Genomic DNA, 25,414 nt, shown 5'->3' with positions numbered 1-25,414 from the left:
CTCCAAGCCATCACCCAGCCTGGGCCCACTGCACACTAGTAAGGAAGGGGACGCGAACAAGCAGCGAGTGGCCCCAGACTGTGGCAAGAAACACAGGGCAGGGAGCGAGATAGGAGCCTTCAATTTGCCTTTGGCGACTTTTTCTTTGCAGCAGCGTCTCATTTAACCATTTCTAGGTACACAGAGCTCCTCAACTCCCCCTATCTTCTAGGGGGAGGAAAAGAAAAAAGCTCCACGTCTCACACGTCTCATCTTCAAACTGGCATTTCCTGTGAAGGTACAGTAGGTGCTAACTAACTTTAGAGGGCTGTATCATGATGTCTGGAAGAGTGCATTCTTTCCAAGTGACTGAAATGGATAGAGGTCCCCGCCCAGGGATGTATACTACTTTTCAGATATACACCACTACCACTAAAGCACTTCCGAGCGCTTTTTTTTTTGGTTTGTTTGCTTGCCTCCTTTATTTTTGCCCTTTGTGGCACAAAAACAAATGGCGATCTCTACGAGGTCCTCTCTGAATGGTTTCTGGGTAGTTCGGAGATGGACGTAAAACCACCTGGGCAGTGCAGGTAGTTTGGGGCAACAAAGATCCCGGGGTTCTTGCTTCCCGTGGTGATCAACTTCCGCAGGTTGGAGAACGAGGCTCACCCCTGCGGCTGCTGCTAGGTCTGTGACTATAAATAAATGTGTGTATGCCAAGAGGCAAGGCCTGCCCCGGGAGCCGAAGGGGGCCTAGCTGTACCAGCACAGCCCGTGACATATCCGATGCCTTCAACAGGAGCTGCAGCTTCCCTCCTGCATTAGGAGGGCTGTCCCTCCTCAGATTACCACCAGGCTCCCCAGCACCACTCCGAGCGAGGCAGGGACACAGCCACAGGCCTCCTGAGCATCTGCCCGGTTCCCAGCTGAATGCGGGACATGGGATGAGGGACAGTGAGAGGAGGATGAGCAGTTTCCCCCTCTGCCCCCACCCTCGTCTCCATCATCACTCCGGGAGATGGATATTCACGCTCTCCTGGAAAAGAGCAGCAGGAAGCAGCTGGCTTCCAAATGTAGGGTTGCACAACCAGGTCATCGAGGGGGAAAAGCATCAAAAACAAATCTAAAAAATCCCCTAGGCCCAGAGCCACAGCGCACAGGGCCACAGAAGGTGGCGGACCAAGGGTGTTTCCATTTTCTCTGGCTGACTTCTGCATACCTTCCTCACGTTAAACTAAAAACGCTGTCTCCTCTTTGAATTGTAAACCCTCGAGGGCAGGCATCAATGACTGCTTTTGGAATTCTCCAACTTGGAGCTATGGTACTACTTAACAAAAATCCCTCTTTAAAAAAAAAATTACTAGTTTTTTCACTCTAAAAGCCTCAGCTTCCCTTCCGAGGTCACCAGCTGGCCATCTGCTCTCTGGCCCAGAATCCTGCCTTCCCTCTTCCTCCACATTCGCCTTTGAGCACCCTCTGGCATTTCATATAGCGAAGTCCCGTGGCCTATGGAACCAACAAGTTCAAACTCAAGGCAGAAAAGGAAGGACGCTAATGCTCCGGCCGTGTGAGCGCATGCTCTTGTTTGCTGATCCCACACGTTGTACTGGCGGGGGTGGTCTGCCGGTCCCCAAGGTCAAAGCCGACAAACCCGTCAGATGCGCATTACCGTGACCTTGTACATTTTAGAGCAAGGTGGTACAGAGGGCATTCTTTGTGAGTAAAGACACATTCCCTGGGATAGATCGGCATCGGCAGAAGAATAAAAACAACACCAGCTTGCACCAAATTCCATGATATGGCCCCTCCACCACGGAGTTTTTTTTTTTTTTTAATTTTTTTTTTTCAACGTTTATTTATTTTTGGGACAGAGAGAGACAGAGCATGAACGGGGGAGGGGCAGAGAGAGAGGGAGACACAGAATCGGAAGCAGGCTCCAGGCTCTGAGCCATCAGCCCAGAGCCCGACGCGGGGCTCGAACTCACGGGCCGCGAGATCGTGACCTGGCTGAAGTCGGACGCTTAACCGACTGCGCCACCCAGGCGCCCCCCACCACGGAGTTTTTTATGCTGCATTGTACTCACAACAGTCGCGAATCACTACCAAATCCCAAGGGAGAAACCGCGGGCCATGGTCTGACCAGGCAGGGAAAGAAAAAACCATTCTAACACTAGTCGCTGGTGACATCTGGCCAGGATCAGACACAGGACCATGAGGCAAGACAACAGTGGAAAACGGGATACAGCAATAAAATGCAACAAGCTCTCTTATGTAAGAGATAAACCCGTGTATCTGGGACAACCACGTGGAGGGCTTGGGAGGAGAAACACTGATTTGCGAGGCAACGCATTCACTCATTCACACGCCATAATTTTCCTCTCAATCACGGCCCCTCAGACACCTCGTTATTCGAACTTTGTATGACTACAAAGTTCAAGACCTGATTTTATTGCCTTTTCACACGGAGGGCTAACTCGCCCAAGTCTCCCCTTCATTACTCAGGCAGCAAAAGGTTGACTCTGCACGCAGTGGTTTCCTTCCGATACCAAGCATCCCTCCTGCCTTTTTCTGGTGGCAGTCGGAGCCTCGTCTCCCACACCCAGCCCACTGTCGGGAGCCATCTCGGTCGCCTTCCTCACACGCATCCCCAGACTGCCGCTCAGCAGAGTAAACTCCTCTCACATCCTGCCCAGCACACCCCCTCGCACACACCAGCCCCACCTGCTTCGGAAGGCTGCCCCCTCCACAGTGGGGACCGGCACCCTGTCACTCACGCACCCTGGGACCCTACAGCCTGGCCCCGGCACAGCTACAAATGGCCGGCTACGAGACAGCAGCCACACAGACACCCGGCTCCAGCAGCTGAGACACACACGCCCTTCCCCTTCTGTCACGGAGTGTTCAAGTTCAAGGTTAGTGACAAGTGCCAGGTTTTGGTGGCTGCAAAGTCCTCTGGTCGGTTATAAGGCTAAGGGAACCAAGAGGGCTGTCTCATCACACGGCCGTCCCACAGCAGTATGACGGCAATAATAATGTTTGCTCCTGGCTCATTCAGGGTTTCCCACAAAGCAGCTACTGTGGACTCTCCCGGTGTTCTGAGCCATTCTGTTCACCCCCTTCCTTCCCCTCACCTCGAGGGCATTTTACTGCCTCTCTGAAGCTCAATATTGCTGAGCGGCCCCTTTTCCTAAGACGTGGCGACTCTGTAACAGCCAACATTTCATCTCAGTGACCCCACTGTTAATACGTGGTAAGGGTCAGCGAGATTCCAATCGGGTGCTCGTCTGGTATGGGTAGCATGGTTGATGGGCTCCACCGCTGATTCCCTCTTAAACTCTCCTTTAGCTCTGCATTTTGGCGAGCTGTATATTATATGCAAGCTTTGTTTCACCCCATTAACGGAGGACAATTGTATTAGCCATATGAGTCTGAGTTCCCATGTTACTTAATTGCTACACTGCTGTGTTAACGAAGTTAGGAGGGGGTTTGGCAAGAGCGTAGATCACCTTCATGTTCAGATATTTGTGGTTTTATTTTTTCTTTTGCCAGCTTGCCTCTCCGTTTCAATTGCCTACCATCTGCCTTTGAACAATCTAAGTGCGAGCAGATAGATTTTATTTGGAGGATGAAATGCTTTGAGCTCATCCGAGAAAAGCATTTTCATATACTGGTGTTCAGGGCATTCGCTGTTTAATAGGATCTTGAAGGCAATTCGGTTTGGGGTGGGAGTTGGTTCCTTTCTATAGTTAAAGTGCACTGTGAAATTAAAACCTTGCGATCATATTTTTTTGACAGAAGGAAACAGGGTGGTCAAGGAGGCGGCATGGAACTCTCACCTTAAAATGAGCCCTACGACACCCGATGGGAGTGCAGGTGGCAAGACAGAGGAGTGGATGCTGTATTATGTTCTATTTCCTACTTCACCATCCTCAATTCACTCTGAATTCAGAAACAAAGAAACAGAAACAAAAAACAAGACCCAAAAAACAAACGTGAAGCATGTAAGAGCTTCCGAGTTTCTGGTTTTGCTTCACGACCAAAAAACACCCAAATGAAAAGTAGATCCGTTCACTTAGTCCACCTGGTTGATTAAAACAAACTTCCCACTAATTAGAGTGATGTGACTTGAATCTGTCATTTTGAACATAAAGCCTGAAGTAGAACCAACGATTGAATTAAAAATCAGTAAGCTGGCTGGGAGTCAGGAGACCGGGGCTCTAGCTGGAGCCTAAATTTCTAAACACTGAAGCTCCAAATATCTACATTCAGTTATCCTCACGACTACCGTCTGAATTACACGTGCTCGGCCGTCAGAACTGACCGGATAAACATCACGACGCGGCTTGTCCCAAGCACTGCACGGCATACCGACGTTTAACGAAAAGAGAGAAACGAGGCTTCCAACTAGAGCCCTGTTAAACAACTCTCAGACTATAATAGCAGTGCCTTGAGCCAGAATCTCGATTCTCTACCCCCACCGCTAAACCCCGCTGGCTCCCAGGTGTAAGCTAGTAAGTCCTCATGGTTTTGGACCTGCTGTGAAGGCTAAAACTGAGTTCAAAAAAAAAAAAAAAAAAAAAAAAATCAACAGCTCTCTCCGCTCCTCCTTTTCAGGACCAACTGAGATACAAGTTGGGGTAGGGGTGGGGGTGGTTCCTGTCCTGGGAAGCAGACATCCTCAACGACATTTACGGTTTGGGTCATTCCCATCACTTCTTAGAAGCAAGGCAGATAAGGAAAAGCAAGAAAAATCCACAATCCCTGCTCCCTCACCTCTCCAAAAAGCACACATGATTTTAATAAGATGCAAGTTGCTCTTTGTTTTATTATATATCCATGATTAAAATCCTGAAAGGAACATTTTGAGGGTTTTTTTTTTTAAGATCTTATTTTTAAGTAATCTCTACGCCCAACATGGGGCTTGAACTTACGACCACGAGATCAAGGGTCACGTGCTCTACCAACGGAGCCAGAGCCCTGAAAAGAACATTTTAAAAACTCCACAGGGCAAGTTTCAAAGTGCAGTACTTATGGAAGCGTCGCGCCTTGCATGGAATAAAATTTCACCTGCTCACCTAACCATATGAAAGCTATTAGAGGCCACTTCTCATTTACAAAGAGGGAATTCGCTTGTATGCCTGGCCTGGTCTTAAAACTGATCCTATAGGCTACGTCCCTAAATCTTCTCCCCATTATTTTTAGAAGAGTGAGAACTTCTCTGCTTTCATTCCTAAAATGATGTTGCTCTTTGATGGGAGTATGACTCAAACAAAATTCCCTCAACTTCTTCTATCTATTCCCAGAGCAGGGTATGTCGCAAACAGGATGAAACTACCCTTAGAGCAAAAAATCGTACAAATGGGTAGTGATAAAGCGTCAGAGGATATGGCTACCTCAGTAAAAGTCTGAATCGGAAAGCCTATTTAAAGAAATGCACTGTTGCTACTTAAATACATCACAGCCCACATTATAAACTCTGCTATAAAACCAAAAATTATAATTCCCAATTGGCTAAAACCGCAATGTATCATAAACGTTAAAACTCTTAACCGACAGAAATTATTAGTTGTTAAAATTAAAGCAATGACAATTTCTCAATCCTCTATTTGAAAAACTTTTACATTTAAACTGGGTTTCTTACCCAAACTGAGAGCTGAGAGTTACTTTCAAGCTTTTACTGTGTAAGAAATCTCACAAACGACTTCTTTCCGTAAATCTGGAATTACTGTTATACCGAGAGCTGCCCCAATTCTACTTGTCTTCCCCTATTTCCAAAGGGCATGCTTCACGTAAGTGCCAAATACTCACCATTATGTCCATTTAGCAAATTTAGGTAATGAAAACTGGTATAATCTCTAATTAACAGGAATATCAGTGTTCCCCAAAGAAACAGAAAAACTTAGAGGGAAAAGGGAAACAATAAACTACAAAATGAGCAAACCAAGGTGAACCATTAAGTACTAAAACAGTAATTTGGGAAAGGAACGTGATTGGGGCAGAATCATCAAAAAGCAGAAAGGAGAGCACACAATGGTGTTGCAGGTGAGGGAGCTGGCCAGAAGGGCATCGGAGCCCGCAGTCCTGGGAATACAGCACACCTGTGGGGGAGGCGGGGGTCACCTGGGCACCTCCTGTTTTAAAGGTTCGCCAGCCAGACATGATGCATGGGAGGGCACTGCTTTCTATTTGGGGAATATGAATGAATGCATGACGAGATGAAGGAGAAACTACTTAATTGCACTGGGATAAAGAAAAAGCAGCTTTCCGTCTGAACAGAACAAGGAGAGTGCTCCCCAAAATGACTTTACAGAGGTGAAGGGAAAACAAAGACTGGAGGAAGATGAGGGGGGAACCAGGGAGAGGTGGGGAAGTGAATGGTAAAGCTAAGTAGGCTAATAATAGAGAGACAAGGAAGTCGTGCGCCACAGGAGATAGAGACGCAGAGGAAGAAGAGCCTGGGAATCGCTGGTAATTATCTCACCGCGCAAGAGGCAGCACAGACAGGGCCTTAAAAAAGAAGAGAAAGGAAAAGAAAAGGTCCATGATCGGACTTTGGGATCGGACTTCGAAGCCGCCCACAATGCAGGCTTGAGATCGTCAACCGTGGGCCTTATGGTAAAGAATTCTACTGTTGGTTGTGAACAGTATTTTGATGTTCTGGGAATGTACATGGGTTTGATGCGGTGTAGGAACTACAGTAATGCCCAGGAGAGGCGCGGCGAGTTTACAGAAAACTCCTCAAAGATGTGTTGCACGTGTGCGTGGCTGTGTATATACCTAGACCCCCACGTGAAATCTCCCGCAAAGCTGCGGAGAGTTCTGAGGGTCTGAAGACACGGCCCTGAGTTCAGTACAGGAAGCCGGAGGAAAGTCGAGTGCAGGAATACACGGGGCAGTCGCCTTCCATCGTCGAGCGCAGGACCTACCAAAGGAGTCGGACTCCTGGCCCATGAGGTCCAACAGCCTGCCCCAAAGATGGCCAGCGAGGTGACATGTGCTCGTGCGTGTTTGTTTAACAGAGGTAGCACACCTGGCCGGGCCATTGTGCAATCTGATCCCCCAGGGGGAAAATTTCTTCCTGATCTCAGCTCTGATCAGATTCTGCCCTGAAGCATTCAGGCTTAAGTGTCCTTGCAACTTCTATCCAGAAGAAAGACAAACATACTCAGTAATCCTTCTCGGTCCCAGCCAGGGGTCGTCAAAACGGAACAAGTTCAGAAAAGACCCACCGCGGGGTGGTATCTAGGTCACGGGGCATCACCTTCGCCACTCTGGAAGACTGGTTGGAGGTGAGGCTCTTCCTCAACAGCTCGGATCTCACAGGATTTTATTTTCGATAAAAATGATTTATTAAAATATAACAGCATACCCTTTGGTAAGGCTTGCAACGTAAATAAAAAACAGCGAGGAGTCCTTTACCAGATGACACATCACCACTTAGGGTTTGGAAAATGTGGTAACTTCTCATGGTGGTGGCAGCGGGGGGGGGGGGGGGGGGGGGGGGGGGTGTCCCTCCCACACAATTGCATGGGAACTTGCTATTCTACTCTTGTTTATATTTCAACAACTCATTAAGAAAAGTGTCCTCAGGGACGCCTGGGTGGCTCAGTTGGTTAAGTGTCCGACTTTGGTTCAGGTCATGATCTCACAGTTCGTGGGTTCGAGCCCTGTGTCTGGCTCTGTGCTGACAGCTCAGAGCCTGGAGCCCGCTTCGGATTCTGTGTCTCCCTCCCTCTCTCTCTGCCCCTCCCCCGCTTGCACTCTGTTTCTCACCCTCTCTCTCTTTCGCTCGCTCGCTCTCAATAAGTAAACGTTTTAAAAAATTAAAAAAAGAAAAGAAAAGAAAAGCATCCTGAAATGTGCTCCCGGGTAGGTCACTTTGGAAGCAACTGCAAGTGAAAACGAAGACTGATGGCCCTAATACAGTTGTGGAGGTTCAAAAGTATGTTCCTAAGCAGGTTGAGAGAACAAGGACTGTGATTCCTCACAGAACCAAATGGGACCCAAGATGAGACTACGGCATATTAGTCATCAGGAAACCCAGGTCTCAGCAGCGTTAAGCCCCAGGCTCCCGTGTGCCCTGAACCGTAAGCCTACTCCTGGGTCTGTTGAGGCTGGAAGGAAAGGGAAGTGAACAGGAGAGAAATGGCCTCTAAATCAACAGCCTCGGCAGTGGAGAGGTTGAGCAAGGACAGCAGCGGTGGGAGGAAACCAGAAAGCACCACTCTGTCCTGGACGTTACGAGGCGGATGCGCGGAATGTTCCCGAGGGTGCACCATTAGTGCCCACCCCCACCTCAGCAGTTCCATAAACGTGTGCTTGCATCGGGAACACGCTGGCCGATGCCCTTGCTGCTCCCCAGTGTGGCTGTAACAGCTCCCGACCTGCACACCACCCCTCCTGGAGCCGATCTGAGAGAGGCCAGGGAAACCTCGGGCTGCCGGCGGGGACAGAAAGGCCTAGACACTCTAAGCAGTGTGGAGACGGGTCCCCTGCAGCAGAGCTGAGATGGAGGCCGGGAGGGCTAGCCTGGCAGCTGCAGTGTGGGTCTGGAAAAGAGCGCCCCCCCCCCTACAGGTACCCAGGAAAACCTGGCAGGTGACAGTTTGGGGAACCTTTGCTGGGGTCTGCTTGGGTTCAGGAAGTTGAAACTTTTCCCATATCCCCAGTGCCCCACATCCCAGCTGTATGTTAATGGCAGAATAAGAATAAGAAAATGAGACATTTGGGCTTGTGTGGAAGGTCTAGGGATGTCTGCTTGTATCTGAAAATACCTGACTTTTCCCTCTTGGTCCATTTCCCACTTACCAGACTGTTCATAACCCTTAACACAATCTCCTAAGAGCCTCCTCTTTAAGTAAGGAGCACTGAGTTGTCCAGTGTGAAGAGAAATGGTGAGGCCGTCATCCGGCCCCTAAGACATGGCTTTGAGTTGTTTTTCTAGTCCTGTGGCACACTCAGGTGTTCTCCCCAGTTTAGGCCCCCAGGGCAACATGCTGGGAGTAAAATAAGAGCTCCAAGGAGATCAGCGGCTCAGATAAGTGGAGACAGAACAGAACACGGGATCAGGAGGAGAAAGCTGAAAAGGGCTGACCCAAGCGCAGGGTCAGATTCCTCCCTTGACTTGGCAAGGCAATCACAGACTTCACAGAAGGCTCAGGAAGCCGTGCTGCTCTCTCAGGCTCTCTCTGCCAACCAGCCGGGAGAGGAATGAGGGGAGGGGACGACGGGCAGCCCCCCGCAGTGGCGACCAGCCGCTGGTTCCCAGAGGATCACGGCCAACGATGTCAAGGCTACACGTGGCGGCAACACACAGCTATCAGCTCTCTCTCCCGGACCCAGGGGCATCCCGAGCCAAGCCAAGAAAGAGGGCAGATCAGTATATACGTTTACTCATTTGGGGCTTTCCATGCTTCTCCCTTCACATCTGGCCTAAAGGTCCTGGAGCCTCTTTTCCAGCTATCTGTGCTCCTCTCTGGAAGGTGGGCAATCAAGAGGGAAAGTGTGAGTGGGTCCTGTGGGTGTGTGTGTCCAGCGCTGAAGTCTCTCACAAGCACCTTAGGTACGGGGGCTGACAGTGCAGATAGCCTTGCCTCGTGGTCTCACACTGCAACGAAAGTGAGCTCTCTTTCTTCCTTCCTCTACCTTTAAGGGTTAGTTGCTCAGGATTTCGACTGTGCAAGGTGTTCCTCTTCCCACTTACGTATCACAGAGCCTGGCACCCACTCAGCCCATAACAGAAGCTTAATAAATACTTGTTGATTGAAAAAAAAAAAAAAACTCTATTTGGCTAACATACATTGGACCTTCTCTGTGCCAAGCACTGTGCTGGACACATAAAACATAAAAAACGCATCCCTCAGACTCCTGCTCCCCATAGGCTCTCGCTGAATTCACTGCCAACAGCAGGCATGTTCAATGAGTCGAAGGACGCTGTGCCTATCAGCAACACGGAAAGCTTGAGAAATGGGCTTTAGGTGACAGGCTGGCTACCAGGCGGAAAAAGAATGAGGGGAAGATTCCAGGCACTAAGCTCATTATGTGGTTTGAGAGAAGAGCAGGTCTTGGTTGGAAGCTAATACGGAGGGGGAGGTTGGAGAAGGGTTCCGGAAAGGAAGAGTGCACCGGGCCTTCCGTGATGAAGGGCTGGGTTTCATCCTGACGGGCAGCGTCGAGAAGGAACTCACGGGACCAAATTTTAGCCGGCAAAGAATCACTGTGGGTTGGACTGGAAAGTGTAGGGCACGGAGGTAGGATGGTGAGGTGGCAGACTCCTGAAAAATCTGGGGCCAGAGGGAAGACAGTACCAGTGAGGACGGAGAAGAAAAAAAACAGGGTGAGAGGGATGAGGCATGCGGCAGGACCCCAGCTTGCCTTCCAGGCCTGAGAAGACAGAACATCTGCCTTCCAGAAGCTTAGGGACCAGCAGCCTTAAGAAGCACCAGCGGATGAATCTGTTACTGTGCCAGGGACCAGAGAAGGGCCATCACTCACGCCCCTTAGTCCTGGATGGCGTTTGTGGCAGCACTGGCTTTAGGTTGGCCTTTGAAGAATGACAGAGAGGTGACTTGGCAGAACTATTCATTTACTATCCTTCTTTTGGCTGTTCTCCCCTGTGATTCGTATCCCGGACAGTTTTATTTAGCTCTGTCTTTGTGGTGTGAGATCTTAGATGGATTCTTTTCACAGAAACCTCCACCAAGGAGAGCCACCATCTTCTCTCACATTAATCCCGCTCACCAACAGCTCCTGGCAGTGTCTGACCTATGTGGGGCACAGATAAATAAATAAAAACTATAATAAGGAGGTTTTGCCAGCCTAGCAAACTGATCCAGTCAGAGGATTATAAGAGACACCTGTTTTTTAACACAGCAGCTGTGAACACAGTAGAAGCATGGCATCCTAGTAACAAGAAAGAGTTCTCATTAAAATCCAATAGTAGCAGAAACTGGCACGGACCCACGTTCAGCTAGGACACCTGACCGTGAAAAGGAGTTCAACTCATATTAGATACCTAATAGGAACACTGCTTTGCTGAACTTGGAAACCTGAATGCTACTTTGCTCACGAGGAGGTGATTTACCCATCCATCGGTGTCTTCTAAGTCCTTAAAGCAGCGATTGCATACATAGGGTATTTTCATAAACGAACTGAAGCTTTCTGAAGTTTGGCTGACCAAACACCTCTTCACTTAAGCCAGCTTAAAAAACCGGAACACAGCCCAAGGTAGAATGTGGACACTTAATGTAGAAGAAAAGAAACAACATTTAAAAGGATCTCTTCAGTTCATTCACCACTGAAGACACACACACACACACACACACACACACACACACGATCCACCAATGTATAAACACCACAGGAAAACTATTTCATAGCTCTGATATGTACACATTACCTTTTCAGACCAGACCAGGGAGATGCTCCTAGAAACAGCTTGTTAACAGCCCCTCACATTGCTGTTTAACAATCCGTTTATAGCCCATCAGAAAGCCAGCCCTCCAAGGAGATATATTTTACATCTATATGTAAGGTTTTCTTGCCACAAGGCTGGGTTTTGTGCAATCTTTCACTCTATAAGCTAGAAAACAGATTATACCGTAATTTCTGTGACTTATGATCCTGTGAGCATGCACACGAGCATGTACGCAGAGTCACAAGAACAAACGCTTAGAATAAAAGCGGAATGATGCCCAAGGAAGCATAAGCCATACCACACAGTCATGACTAGAACTAAAAATAGCATCTAAAGGCATGGTGTCTGCGACCCTCTCACTGTTCTCCTTAGCACAGGCTCATTCTAACCTCCAGTGCGCGTTCTTGCGCACGGGCCTTCCATAATTTTACCTGGGACCTCTCCCTGATCCAAAGAAGCTACTTGCTAGGCTTTGGAGTCTGGAGCCATCTTTAAATGCACTTCAATTATAATGCCATAGATGCACACACATGAAAACAAAGAATGAATGCGAACTTGCGACATTTTCCTCCAGAGCCTAACATTTGTGCCCTGGGGACACCAGGACCAGCTGAGAGACTGCCTTTCTGGCAACTGGTATACCAGAAACTCAGAAGTGCCAAGCATGGCCAACTGCCCAATAGGCAGCCAGCTGGACAACACTTGCCTCACCCTGCTTGGGGAAGTGTGCGGCCAGAACTTCCCCAAAGTAGCATAATCTTGTCAACACGGGCCCCACTCGGAGTCCCAAAAGGATTAAGAGAAGAGAGCCCTAATACGAGACCCCACGGAGAATCACAGACACCGATCCGGGAGCCAGGCCTGTGAAGTGAATTCTTTCCAATAATCCACTTGGCATTGAGTCTGGCAGTCCAGAAACAGGAGCGCCAAGGTACAGTGACTGGATTTGCCCTGGGCTCTGCGGGCCATCCTAAAATGGACCCGACCGAATAAAAAAGTGGATGTGTTGTGAACTTACTTTCGCCTGTAACCTACATATAACTGAAGGAAGAGGCAAGAGGACTGTCTTCTCATTCACCCACACCTCCTCCTCCATGGTAAACCTTCAAAATACCACAACTGAAATGGAAATGTACACAGAAGCATCTTTCCCTTAAATCAGGCTGCTCAACACGAGAGCTAACCACAAAAGCACACATAGGCATTCCCCATGGTTTACAGAAGCTCCATTTGGCTATTTTACCAAATTTTTCGAGACAGAAGAATTCTCAGAAGAGCTAGCTCCAAGTAACGGTGACTTCTGCCCTTGGGGCCACCTCTTCCCTCTCTGCAGGAATAACTAGGCCTTTCAGCGGGTCTGTATGGCTCTAGACCTTGTTTCCTTCTTGCAGTTTTAGGGTTCTTTTCCCTCTGAGGTCTTGTCCCACAGATCTCCCCTTGCACCCAAAAGATGATCAAGAAATATCCTGCCATTGATATCAGGGCCCCCTGGTTCATTTCCTGAGGTAGGTAGTGTAGAAGAGCCAAAGTACCAGGAAGGGTGGGAGTAAGTAAGACAGATATTCCAATAGGTGCCCCACTTGAGATGTATCTGAACGCCCGGGTCCCTTTGCCCATCTCCCCGCCTATCTTGGCAACACAAAGATGATAAGATCATCACTCTGGCCCTCCTGTGCCCTCCAACATCCCCACTGGATTCCACTGTGTTCAAAAGCTACATCTGACCTACAGGGGGCTTCTGTCTGCAGAGAAATGGACCATCGCCACCCAGCTCACAGTCAAAGGCATAGAGTCTCAGAGACACAAAAAAGCGCAATGCAAAATTCAGAAAGTGAGCCTCTGTGTTTCTGGTTTTCTGAAGGTAAAGACTCTTTTTTTTTTTAAATAATTTTTTAATGTTTACTTATTTTTGAGAGAGAGAGAGAGAGTGCGCAAGCAGGGGAAGGGCAGAGAGAGGGACAGAGGATCGCAACCGGAGTTCCATGCGCTGACAGCTGAGAGCCTGATGTGGGGCTCGAACTCATGAACCGTGAGATCATGACCTGAGGCAAAGTCAGACACTTAACCAACGGAGCCACCCAACCCAAGTGCCCTGGGAGGGTAAAAACTCTTACCTTTTCGACTCATAAGGTCTCTCCTTCCACCTCATCCTAAAGAATTCAAGTCAGCAGACTAAGGGAAGGACTAAATGGCACAAAGTCAAATAAAGAGCTAGCAGTTTTCCAGGGGATCTGGGATGTAGTCAGCCACCTTGGGTCATTCAGGCCTCCTGGTCAGGGGGAAGAGGACACCCCCAGACCAAAGACCTATGTGACTCATATTTCAGTCCCAAATGACAGCTCTCCCCACCTCGTTCACCTCACTTCGAACACAGACCACATCAAAGGCACCAAGTGAGAGGGACTCCTGACCTGCTGTCCCCACCCATCACTGGCCATTAATGTCAAGACCCACGAGGGAGGAGAGCCATGGGTCTCAACAGTGCAAAGTACCAGTCATGTGACCTCATGACACAGATCTGAAACCTCCCACATCTCAGGTCAAAAGGAGGACACAGCAACTACAAAATGCACCAGGGGTCCAATCCTTCCAATTTTCCATCTCCCAAAACGAGGGTGTACCAACTCTGTGTCAGGAAGCTGGGCACAAGGACACACACGGGCCCAGAGGAAAGAGAATCCACTTCTGTCCCCTTGGGGGCCCCACCTGTGATCACAAGTCTGTCTATACGTGAAAAGACACAGCTAGACCATATGGTGAGTCAGAAGACTCTCTCATGTGGTTCTCCTCTGGCAGGAGACTCTGATTCGATGGTCAAGGACACTGTGGGAAAGACAAATGGTCTTGAAGCAACAGTGAATAATGAAGGAACTAAGGTGGAGAAAAGTCTCCTTCCCTTGGCTGAGCTCCTCAGAACAATCCAGAAAAGAGCTCAGCAAAGTCCCACCCCCCTTTCTATCACGTCTCTGTGACATTCCCTCTTGCCCACCCCAGTGCAGATGTATTGATCTGAGTATTAATTAGTAGGCTTTGGATGGCACAAACTCCATATTGTCCCTTGACCTGGATTCTCCATCAGGGAGCCCAGCGCTGCTCTGGCCACACCCGTGGCCAGGCGGGCAGATCTGAGCCCTCTCCTTTCTTTCCCATCTCCCAACGCTGTCACCAGGGCCACACCCAGACCCACACTTTCACTAGGGGACAAGGAAAGGTGTTAGAGAAATGGGTAACTTCAGAGACAAAAAGGCTGTTCTTTGGGGCTTCATTTTTTTTTTTTTTTTTTAAATTACCAGCCTGATTTGTATCTGCAGCTCCTTTCTTCCAGGAAATAGTTTAGAGTCAGCATCTCATCTTTGGTTACTGCTTCCTCACATATAGGGGATGTCAGTGGAGCAGGGGTTACTGCCTGTTACACAGATAAGTCTCCAGAAAGATAAAGTTACATGGCCCGTCATAACCCACTGGGAAGGGGACAAGGCAGCTGAGAAGAAAATATCCAGCTTTCACTTGTGTTTTCCAAGGAAGAGTGCAGAGGAACGGTTTCTTTCCAAACCTATGCTCTTTTTCCAAGAGCCCGAAAGCACCCATGCCCGCCGCGTGGGGTCAGCAGACGAGGAGCCAACATTCTCCCCACTGTGCCTCAAAAAGGGTCATTCATTTCATCTTGTCATTGAACGTGGACACGCAGAGGAAAACTCAGGAAAGCATTTCAAGTCCACGGCAAAGAGAACAAAGCTGCTGAAAACAGATACGTCGGTCCCTGAACGTCTAAAAACAAAGGCTCCCTCATGGCCCAAAGTAACAAATTTGGCTTTCTCAGACTCTTCTGTATAAACTTCCACCAAGAGCCATATATACTCCCGGCTCTTGAAACTGGAAATTCACCACCCCGCAGCAAACAGTGTCTGCTCTGTGGTCAGACAGACGTGGAACTGCCTGTTCAACAAAAGCAGACTAAAGAACCGATGCCCTCGTTCAAGTCTCGCCCCAGCCGCAAATAATAAGCAACTGTGTGAACCAGCGGATCCCTGAGTAGGTTCAAATACTTGAGTGCTGAGTAATAATGCTAGTTAGAGTCACTGCACAGTACTTCCAGGCTTAGGGTTGGTTTTTTTTTTTTCCTTTTCTTTTTATCTTTGAAACTTATTCAGAACCGTACTAGCCATTCCCTCAAAACTTTACTGGAAGATGCCAAAGGCCTTGGTTATTATCATGTAACCGCAGCTGGCTCATCTGTCCTATTGTCAAGGCTTGCATTCAATTAAAGTTAAACTATGAGCTTTGCTCAACCAGGACTGAGTGACCCCAGCCCTAGGAGAAACCAGTGGGACAGTGGCAAGGACGCTTGCTGGGAGTCGGCCAACTGGGGAGACCTAGATCTTTGGTTCTGGAAGGTGCCACCTACCAGCCACGTGAGCAAACCGTCAACATCTCTGGCCGCTGCACCAACTGTATCACGTAGGCACGCTCTAGAAAATCTCTAGCTCCTTCCAGATCTAGATATTGTGGAGGATACATAAAGGGAGAGAGAACTACCTTTTTTTTTTCTTTAACAAAGTAAGTTGCTGCATTATGAAATTGACATATCCCAAGAGACACGTATCTTTATTACCACTTCAGATGAGTTCACAGGTTGAAGATGAAGATTAATAAATTCAAGTTTGGGGCGCCTGGGTGGCGTAGTCGGTTAAGCGTCCGACTTCAGCCGGGTCACGATCTCGCGGTCCGTGAGTTCGAGCCCCGCGTCAGGCTCTGGGCTGATGGCTCAGAGCCTGGAGCCTGTTTCCGATTCTGTGTCTCCCTCTCTCTCTGCCCCCTCCCCCGTTCATGCTCTGTCTCTCTCTGTCCCAAAAATAAATAAACGTTGAAAAAAAAATTAAAAAAAAAAATTCAAGTTCAAGGACCAGGATTCACACTCCTGTCGGTCCACTCCCGTGTCCGTGGTCTTCCCCGAGAAGGCCTCGGCGGTAAGGCAATGACTGGCCCCCTCTTCCCAGCAACTTACAATCCTCTTAAGGGAAATCGACTTTATAGATGAGAACCAAAGAACACCAGACAGAATAAAATGCGAACCAAAATCTGAAGTAGAGGTGACTGGAACTACACTGTGGCGACACTTACATCATTGTGCACGCTCACCCTTAGTGCTCGTGCTGGCGGGGTGATGCGTCCTTTTCAGGTCATTCAGGAAATGAGATCGTTTTCCGTATGTCTGACTCCCACACACAAAGGGAAAATACCCCCAAGGAGTACACAGGTCTGGTGAGCATACAGATTTATTGGATAGCTCCTTCCTGTCTTCACTGGGGACTAACATATTTTTCGTAAGTCATTCATCCAGATAACCGAAGCGTAGCCTTTTAAAACTTCACATTATTTTTATGCCAAACATTTTTGTTGGATAGCTTTCCAAAATGCATTACATTTTCTCACTTCCTAAATCTCATAACTTAAAGCTTGTCTTTAACTTGGAAGTCATAATTATGATCATTAATATCATCAGTCATTGTGGGGTGCCATACAAATGGGTTTAACTCTATAGGAGTCCTTGTGATAAAGCTTCACTTTCTGAATTCTTGTCTGCTCTGTATCACTTTTCCCCAGCCAGTGTTAGAGGGACATGGCCCGAGGACAGAACACCTGATTCTGACTCTGGCTCAGGTACAATGCACAATGTGATCTCAGGCATGCTATTTAAATGCCAAAGGACTCAGGGGTGCCTGGGTGGCTGAGTCGGTTAACCGTACGACTTTGGCTCAGATCGTGATCTCACAGTTGGTGGGTTCAAGCCCCATGTCAGGCTCTGCGCTGACAGCTCGGAGCCTGGAGCCTGCTTCGGATTCTGTGTCTCCCTCTCTCTCTGCCTCTCCCCTGCTTGTGCTCTGTCTCAATAAAATATTAATAAATTGATAAATAAATGCCAACGGACTCGGTTTCCTCATCTGTTTCATGAGAAATTTGGCTTGGGCGCTCTTAGATTCCTTCTTATTACCTCCACACATCTCTCTCTCTGCTTCCTTCCCCACATCTGCTCTGTAGACAGGCTTTGTTAGAGCCATTCAAATCCAAAATGTTGTGAAGTCAGATGGCCAAAATCCTCTCTTCACTCAAGTAAAATAAACCAGGCCAGTGTGGTCAGGCTATCAGGAAAGAGGGAGGGGGAAAAAAAAGATGATTCCTTTGGTGGTAGGCGATAATCAGGGAATATCTGAAAAGCTCTCAAACAGATTCCTAGAAATCATACAGTATTGAGGATGTACATGAGGGATGGGTTAAAGAAAAATTTTACGTTGATCGATAGTATAAAGAGTTTCAAGGGAGGGAAAAAAAAAAAAAAAAGCTGTGGAAGGAAAAGAGACTGACCAGAGAGTAACGCAGACAAAGGCATCCAACCCAGAGGCTGGACAGGATGAGAGGACACTGCACGGACTGTCGCCCACATTCAGGCGAAATTAGGTGCCAGGGGAAAGAAGAAAAAGGCAGAGAGGGAAAAGAAAGGTTTCTGACAACATAAAGGGCCCAAAATGAAACGCGTCGAAAGACAAAACATTGCTAGAGAATACCAGAGATTGGAATAAAAATGGAAGATCTGGACATTGATTCGAAGATGGTTTGCACAGTGTGGCCATCTAGCTCTCCCCACCGTGAGAGGAACAGTGAGGAGAAATCCACCTTCGGGGAACCCAGAATGGGAAGGGAAGTTGGGGCCTCATAAACATCTCTGCAGCCCCATTCCTGCCCTTCATCCCAGCTCATGGGAGCCTCCACCATCCCCCGTCACTCTCAATTTCCTACTTCTCTTCATAAAGATGGCCGCACCCAAGAACAGTCATGGAAAATGCTTTGGAACTATAGGCCCTAGCTTTACCACCTATGGCAGGTGAGCTCTTGGACCAATCCATGGCTTAAACACTCTGGGCTTCAGAATCTTTCAGAATCTCTCTCCTCGAGAGAGTTGTGAAGAGTAAGCAAAATAATGTAGGTAAAGCCCTTAGCACACAGACCAGCACACAGGGGTATTCCATACACAACGTTGGTGGTGGTGGTGATGAAGGAGAAGGAAGGGGAGAAAAGGTAGGAGCAATGACCACTAAAACAGCTGACAGACACCTTTAATCACAGAACTGGGAAAGCTCCAAAATGCAAGTGTTCCCCAGTTTTCCGTAAGCATAGTCCACAGGACCCAGACACGGCCATGCTCATCTGGGAGTCCACGCTTACCAAACTCGGGCTAATGCCTTCCTCACTCAACACCCCCACCATCCTCCCACAGTCTGAAAATTCCAGCTCATTTAGACAAAGACCAGATGAACTGTACATTTTCACTACCTCAGAAGAAAGGCTTATCAGGCAAATGATATATTTGTGGTACCATTTCGACACTGAAAGAACAGTTTCGAGCACACAGTAGCACTCATTTCTAACCAACAGGTGATGTGGAACACACGTCATTTTTGCCTATTCGCTGGGGCTCATCCTGAGACGCCCCAGTGAACAACGCGTTATCAGTCTGGTTCCTGTACGTTGAGAAATAAATAAGAATGTGTTTTCTGTTCAATGGGCCATAATCCCAACTTCTTGCTAATTCAGCCTACTCTTCCACTCCCCAAATACTAGGTGTGGTGGGGAGTAGTTTTTCAGCGGGGCCCCTTTTGGCCTGGGAACCCTGAGTGTACTCACATTCATTCTCGGCAACAAATACACACAGAGATTGGTTTCTGACACACGTCTAACAACGAATATGGCAGGGCCAGACTCTGCCTGAAAACGAACACCAGCGCTTTTTCTAAAGTCACAGTCACAGAGAAAAATATGCCATTTGTAAACCCCCACACCCTAGGGGGCTTCATTTAACACTGCGCTGCTTAGCTGGGAGAACCACACCAAAGGGCAACTTTTCACAGTTGGTAATAAAATGAAACGGCTCTTCCCGTTCGTCCCAATAACCCCGTGCCTCCTTGCCCCTCTACTTTCCTTGGCGTGAGTGCACGCAGCTCAACTCAGATTTACAGAATTTCTTTGGGTTCTCTGGTAGCCACATCAGGGGTACCTCTTCCCTTGACTGACCTATGTGAAGGAAGGAAGCTACTTTCCTAGGACCAACTGCCATGCTTTTAGCTCATACTGCGTGAAACAGGAAGCTTACTACACCTCAACTGAGGTATAAGTTTGGCCACCCCTAGATAAAAGAGCCTATGGCCCACCCAAGGTTTCCTCAGAAAAGGGCGCTTTTCATAACAGGCCCAGTTCCCTCAGCCCAGCACAGAAGTACCAGACTTCTCACACACTGTAAAAAAAAAAAAAAAAAAAAAAAAAGTGTTGCTGCATTCCACATGTCCCATCTTTGGGCATACATCCAAAGGGCTTAAAGCAGGATATCGAGGGGCGCCTGGGTGGCTCAGTCGGTTAAGCGTCCGACTTCGGCTCAGGTCACGATCTCACTGTACATGGGTTCGAGCCCCGCGTCGGGCTCTGTGCTGACAGCTCAGAGCCTGGAGCCTGTTTCAGATTCTGTGTCTCCCTCTCTCTCTGACCCTCCCCCGTTCATGCTCTGTCTCTCTCTGTCTCAAAAATAAATAAATGTTAAAAAAAAAAATTTAAAAAGCAGGATCTTGAAGACATAACTGCACATCTAAGTTCATTGCAGCCTGATTCACAACAGCCAGGAGACAGAAACAACCGAAATCTCCATCAGCGGGTGAGCAGGTAAAGGAAACGTGGCATACACATAAAATGGAATATTACGCAGCCTTAAAACAAGAAGGAAATCCCATGCCCGCTACGGTATGATGTGGATGAGCCTCAAAGGCATTACCTGCTACGGTACGACGTGGATGAGCCTCAAAGACATTACGATAAGCAAAATGACAGTCTAGGATTCCACTTCCACAGAGCACTAAAGTAGTCGAAATCATAGAAACAGAAAACAGAAAGGTGGTTACCAAGGGCTGGGAGGAGGGGAGAGGGATGCAGGGTTTAGTTCGTGTTTAGTGGGTACAGAGTTTCCAAGCCGCGAGACGAAAAAGTTCCAGAGATCTGTTGCACAACCATGTGAATATACTTAGCACTACTGAACTGGACGCTTAAACACGGGTAAGACAGTAAACGGAACATCGTGCGTGTCTTACAATTAAAAAAAAAAAAAGTTGGTGCTGCAAACAGTGGTGCAAATACAAGTTGCTCTTCCCTGATCCCCTACTCCTACTCCTTCCTCTTCTCACGTCTAACAATACACCCTCTGGGCCCAGGGCTTCCCCCCCACACACATCTTCCTTGGCACATACCTCCGTGCCCTCATACCAGCTGGCTTGGGATTAAAATGGACCAAGCTAGGAAGTGCCGGAGAGAGTGCAGCCTATTGTATCGAATGTCCTTGGCCTTTTATAGGGATGCACCATGAACCCAGCAAATGCAGGGCAGGGGCCTGAGAACATAGCCTGCGCTGCTCTCAACCTGGCTCGGTCACCAATTAGCTAAAGCCAAGCCACTGCGTTCTCTGGAGCCCCTCCCTATGAAAATAAGAGGCTGGCCCAGGTGATCTCTAAGGTCTTCCAGCTCTGAAAGCCTGAACGTTCCCCCCGATTCAATTGTCCGAGAGACTGGGGGAAACTTAGAAGCCTGCGAATCTGAGCCTAACATGATTCTAAGGTAATTCTTCAGGCCCTTTTATGATCTTTTACTCAATTCCTTTGTCTGTTTAGACACAAACATTTTTGTTGAACTTTACCAAAATGATAAAAATAGTATTATTATACCAAAATTCTACTGATATCATTTTTGGACTGACACCCAGAGAGTGTCGTAGGCCTCCCTGAGAGAGCAGTGTGGCTCTATTAAATACTTGACGCAAGCTAATGGATGCAGGTGTTAAGTCAGCCTTTGGTACACAGGGACAAACAGAAGAAAGGGCAATGACCTCCTCCCATGCCTCACTTCAAATCAGCAAACATTACTGAGAAACATGTCTATGCCAGGTGCCAAGCTAGGTAGCAGGATACAAAGACAATCATCGCTAAACCCAAGGAGCTCAGAGTCCGGTAGGGGAAACCTGGACTCACTCACTCTATCTATCTATCTATCTATCTATCTATCTATCTATCTATCTATGTATCTATCCATCCATCCATCCATCCATCCAAGTTAGTAGCAAAAAAAAAAAAAAAAAAGAAAAAAGAAAAAAGATTTCTTTCTGCCAAGAAAGCCAACCATATTGGAGAGTAGAGACAAGTAGGGAGGGCAGCGAAAAGGGGAAGAGGAAGTTATACCACTAGTTTTGGTAACCTGGATGGCCCTCACGACTAAAACAGCCTACCAAGACATGAAGGACTATGTCTGCTGGGCCATAACCACGTTCCACAGCAAGCTGGCTGAACTTAACACTGAACAGGTGATTTGAAGGTGAAGGCTGATGATGGAAAAGACAGCCTCTTCCTTCCTTCCTCCCATGACCGGCGCAGTCAGCCACACAATCCTCTGAAAAAAAGTTATTTGACTTTTTATATAGTTGGTTGCCCCGTCCTTACATTTGAACAATCCCAATGATCAGGAAGGGAAGCATTTAAACTCTTGGACGACAGTGTCACTCCACGCGTGGGGCAGCTCGGTGCAGAGAAACGGTGGGGGCTCTGCGACAGTCTGGGTGACCTTGGGCTAGTCAACCTGTCTTCTCCTGTACAATGCGCATCTGAAAGTCACCTCCCTACGTGACGGAAAGATGCCTATAAAACGCCAAAGAAATATAAAAGCGCTTTATCGGGCATCCAATGTCACCCACTGCCACACAAGTGATACATACAAAGGTGTCGCTGACTGACTGATTCAAAAACTTTCACCTTAGAAATTGCACCCAAATGGTACACTGGTCTTTTCTAGTAGAACAGACACTACTCAGAAGTAAACTAAGCACTTCCCTCCGTGGCTGCCTCTGTGTGCCATCGCACCAGCTGCCGAGTTTACCGCTTGCTGACCAGCTGTTTGTAAGGAACAGGAGCAAGGGAGGAAGGTTTCAGGAGTGGAGTGGACAAGTAAGGGAAATCTCTCCACCTAGAGCCACGCTTCCGTGTCACATGTCTTCAATCCATCAGATTCATCAGGTCATCCTTGACAGCTTCTGACATTCCTTCTCTGCTCCGCAGAAAAGTTTATTGTTTACTGGGCTCTAAAAGCAATCCTGGTACTTGCTTGCGGGTTACCAGCAAACATTTTTTATTATGCAGTCACTGTACCACATCCCAAGGACTAAATGAAACACTGCACACATCACCAGAACATTTTCAGATGACCCGGAATAATCCCCAGGCCTTGATCTGCAGCACTTATTATTGGAACACAGCGAATTAAGCAAACTCCTTGGAAAAAATACACCTCACCTATGTGCACCTAAACATATGCATGGTCTCAGCAAACAGAACAGTCATAATCTGGCTCCGTGAAGAACCATCCAAATAAAAGTGATACTTCATTACTAGTGGAGAACATTCAATCTAGCTCAATTACACGGAAATACAAAGTCACGAAAAGAGGCACCTAAAAAAAAAAAAAAAGCAAACAAACAAACTGAGGGTAAGCAATAAGGGAAGAAATTTTTATGTCACATTTAAGACGGCATTTTGTCTGGGTTTGGGACTGGTTCTGCATGTCTGAGCAAGGAAAGGGCTGTTGTACTCTTCCCACTGGAGTACAACGGAACCAGCCACTCAGTAGGAGTTTTCTGATTTATGCACGAACATAAATCAGCCCATGAGAACGGTGGGGATATGCAGTCCCTTTAAAAGAAGTATCAAGAAAAGTCACAGAAAGGATAGCTTTTTGTTGCGGTCACCCGAAAATGAGGACCCCGTAGCTGGTCCGATTTTCCTGATGCCAGAGTTACTGCCATCGAATTAAATACAATTTACTGATTTAATCCCTATTATGCAGTTCCCTCTGTTTGTGTTGTGAAGCGTCCAAACAGATGATCCATACCGTGCTCACTGTAGAATCTAATTTATACAGCAAAAGAAACTAGTTTTGAAGTATACACGTAGCTTAAATTATTTACTGGGACACCCCCTTCACCACAGACATACGGATAACCCCAGGTATACACAAACACAAAAGTTCCACTGGGCATTCCTGTGAGGCAAAAACAAAGAAACCCAACCCACTTTTTAAGTTCACATTAGCCCTATCTTAAAATCCATGAAAATCTCACCTGATAAGAAACACTAAAATCTGATTATGATTATGAAAACCTAGCAAGCAAATATAATAAAATACTGTTTCCTTTAAACAGACCCTAATGGAAAAGCCATGTTAAAACAGGAAAGGTTTCTCTAATTCCCCACAGATGAGGAAAACAGGTTATTTGTTCATTGTTTCTGCAGTGTCCACTCAATGAGCACATATTAAACGGCCCAAGCCAAAAACAAACAAACTTCGGTGGCTTCAGCCTCCGGCAGAAGCAGAAGGCTCTTCCACCTGGGGGACGGATGGAATCGTGAAATAAATAAAGTGTTCAATAAATGCGGCGATGGGAAAAATAATTGGGGGAAATGGACAAATCATCTTGCCTCCTCACGGTGGCAAACTTTACAACTTTTTAGAAGCAACAAACCACAGCACCACCGGCTCTATAGATATCGATACATACACATGTACATATACTGGAACCAAACACCGTGTTTGCAAACATCCACCATCATGCATTTACAATGCTGCAAAACACCACCAGAAAGCCGGGAGATTTCTACTCTCAGATACCCTCCCCGCACTGTCAAACAGGGAAGGTCACTTTGCCTGGTCACTCAGATAATGCATCACAGGAGTTTTCTACTTTGGGATTACTCAACTCTCCTATGCATCGGAGTACAATAACCGCTCGGCAACTTTAATTACCTTGGTTTAAAAAAGAAAGAACGAAATTCATTGTGCAAATGCCCAGGAAAAGCTGACACCAGGGCTGTCTTTCCGACAGTGCTTGAAATTACAATCAGAGGAGGGGGGAAAAATCCAGTCTGATCTGACCCCGGGAGTCCTTTAAGGGAAAAAAAAAAAAAAAAAAAAAAAAAAAAGTTCTTCAGCTCCCGTTGGAGATGCAGTCACTTTTTTTTTTTTTTTCCTAAGGAGACCACCCCTCCGGAACAAAAGTTACATTTCAGTCACATGTTGGCAGTAGGAGTAGGAGCAGGTTTGTTGTTGTTTTGTTTTTGTTTTTGTTTTTTTTTTTACAAAAGCGCACTAATTACGGGGTTGTCTTACAGGTCTAGAGACCACTCGGGTTCCTCCTGCCCAATTGTGACGGGCATTCAATTGTCAAAAAGAAAGGGGGTGGGCTGGGGGGGGCGCGAGGAGCCGAGATGGGGCTCGGCGGGGGGAGCAGCAAGGTTACACGAAAGGGTACAGCCGCCGCCGCGAGCTGCATCTCCTTCCCCGGCGCCCCAAATAATTCACTGCAACCGAGGCAACTGCAACAGCCCCCTCGGAAGAGCCCAGCACTACTGCCCCGGCCGGTGCAGCTCAAGGTTTCCGAGCACGCAGAGGGAGGGGGAGAAGATCTTTACCTTAATGCTACACTGAGCAGGAGTCTCAGACATGTCTCACAGCGAGAGAGATCAGGAAGTTCTCAGTTTTTTTCCACTTTCCTTTCCTCTCCCCAACCCAGAAGCGCTCCACGGCCAGCCGGACGCGGTCATTTAAGAAGTTTCTTGCAGCATCTCTCCCGGCAGCCGCCCCGGGGGTCTGCGAGCGCGCGGGGCGGGGCGGCCGGCGGAGTTGGGTGCGCGGGGCGGCGGGGGCGTGGGAGCCGGGCCCGAGCGCGGCGGCGGGGTCTGCAGGTCGCTGCGCGGCGCGGCGACCCGGGGCGCAGCCCGGCCGGCCTCCCGCTCTCTCCTCCCACCCGCGGCCGGCGCCCCCGCCCCCCGCCCTCCCGCCGCTCTCCCTCGCTCTCTCGAATGTTTTCCTTCCTGGAAGAGAGAAACTGAAAGGCAGAACTGAGAAAGCTCTTTGCTCATTGATCTTGAGAGTTTCAGTGCAGAAACT

The 25,414-nt window shown here is 47.9% G+C and overlaps 1 protein-coding gene across 2 annotated transcripts in view; it reads right to left on the bottom strand.

The window, feature by feature from the left end:
• Window positions 1-25,163, bottom strand: part of ETV6 (ETS variant transcription factor 6) — a 254,814-nt gene extending 229,651 nt beyond the window's left edge. For both annotated transcript variants that reach the window (XM_030321731.1, XM_032593909.1), the window contains exon 1: window positions 24,937-25,163. In XM_030321731.1, the coding sequence (XP_030177591.1) occupies window positions 24,937-24,969 (33 nt within the window). In that variant the 5' untranslated portion in view covers window positions 24,970-25,163. The remainder of the gene's footprint in view (window positions 1-24,936) is intronic.
• Window positions 25,164-25,414: the final 251 nt, after the last annotated feature.

This window comes from Lynx canadensis, chromosome B4, assembly GCF_007474595.2.
Source record: "Lynx canadensis isolate LIC74 chromosome B4, mLynCan4.pri.v2, whole genome shotgun sequence".
NCBI classification, from domain to species: domain Eukaryota; kingdom Metazoa; phylum Chordata; class Mammalia; order Carnivora; family Felidae; genus Lynx; species Lynx canadensis.
The sequence above is the reverse complement of the archived record's forward strand: the minus strand, read 5'-3'. Positions and strand labels throughout refer to the sequence as shown.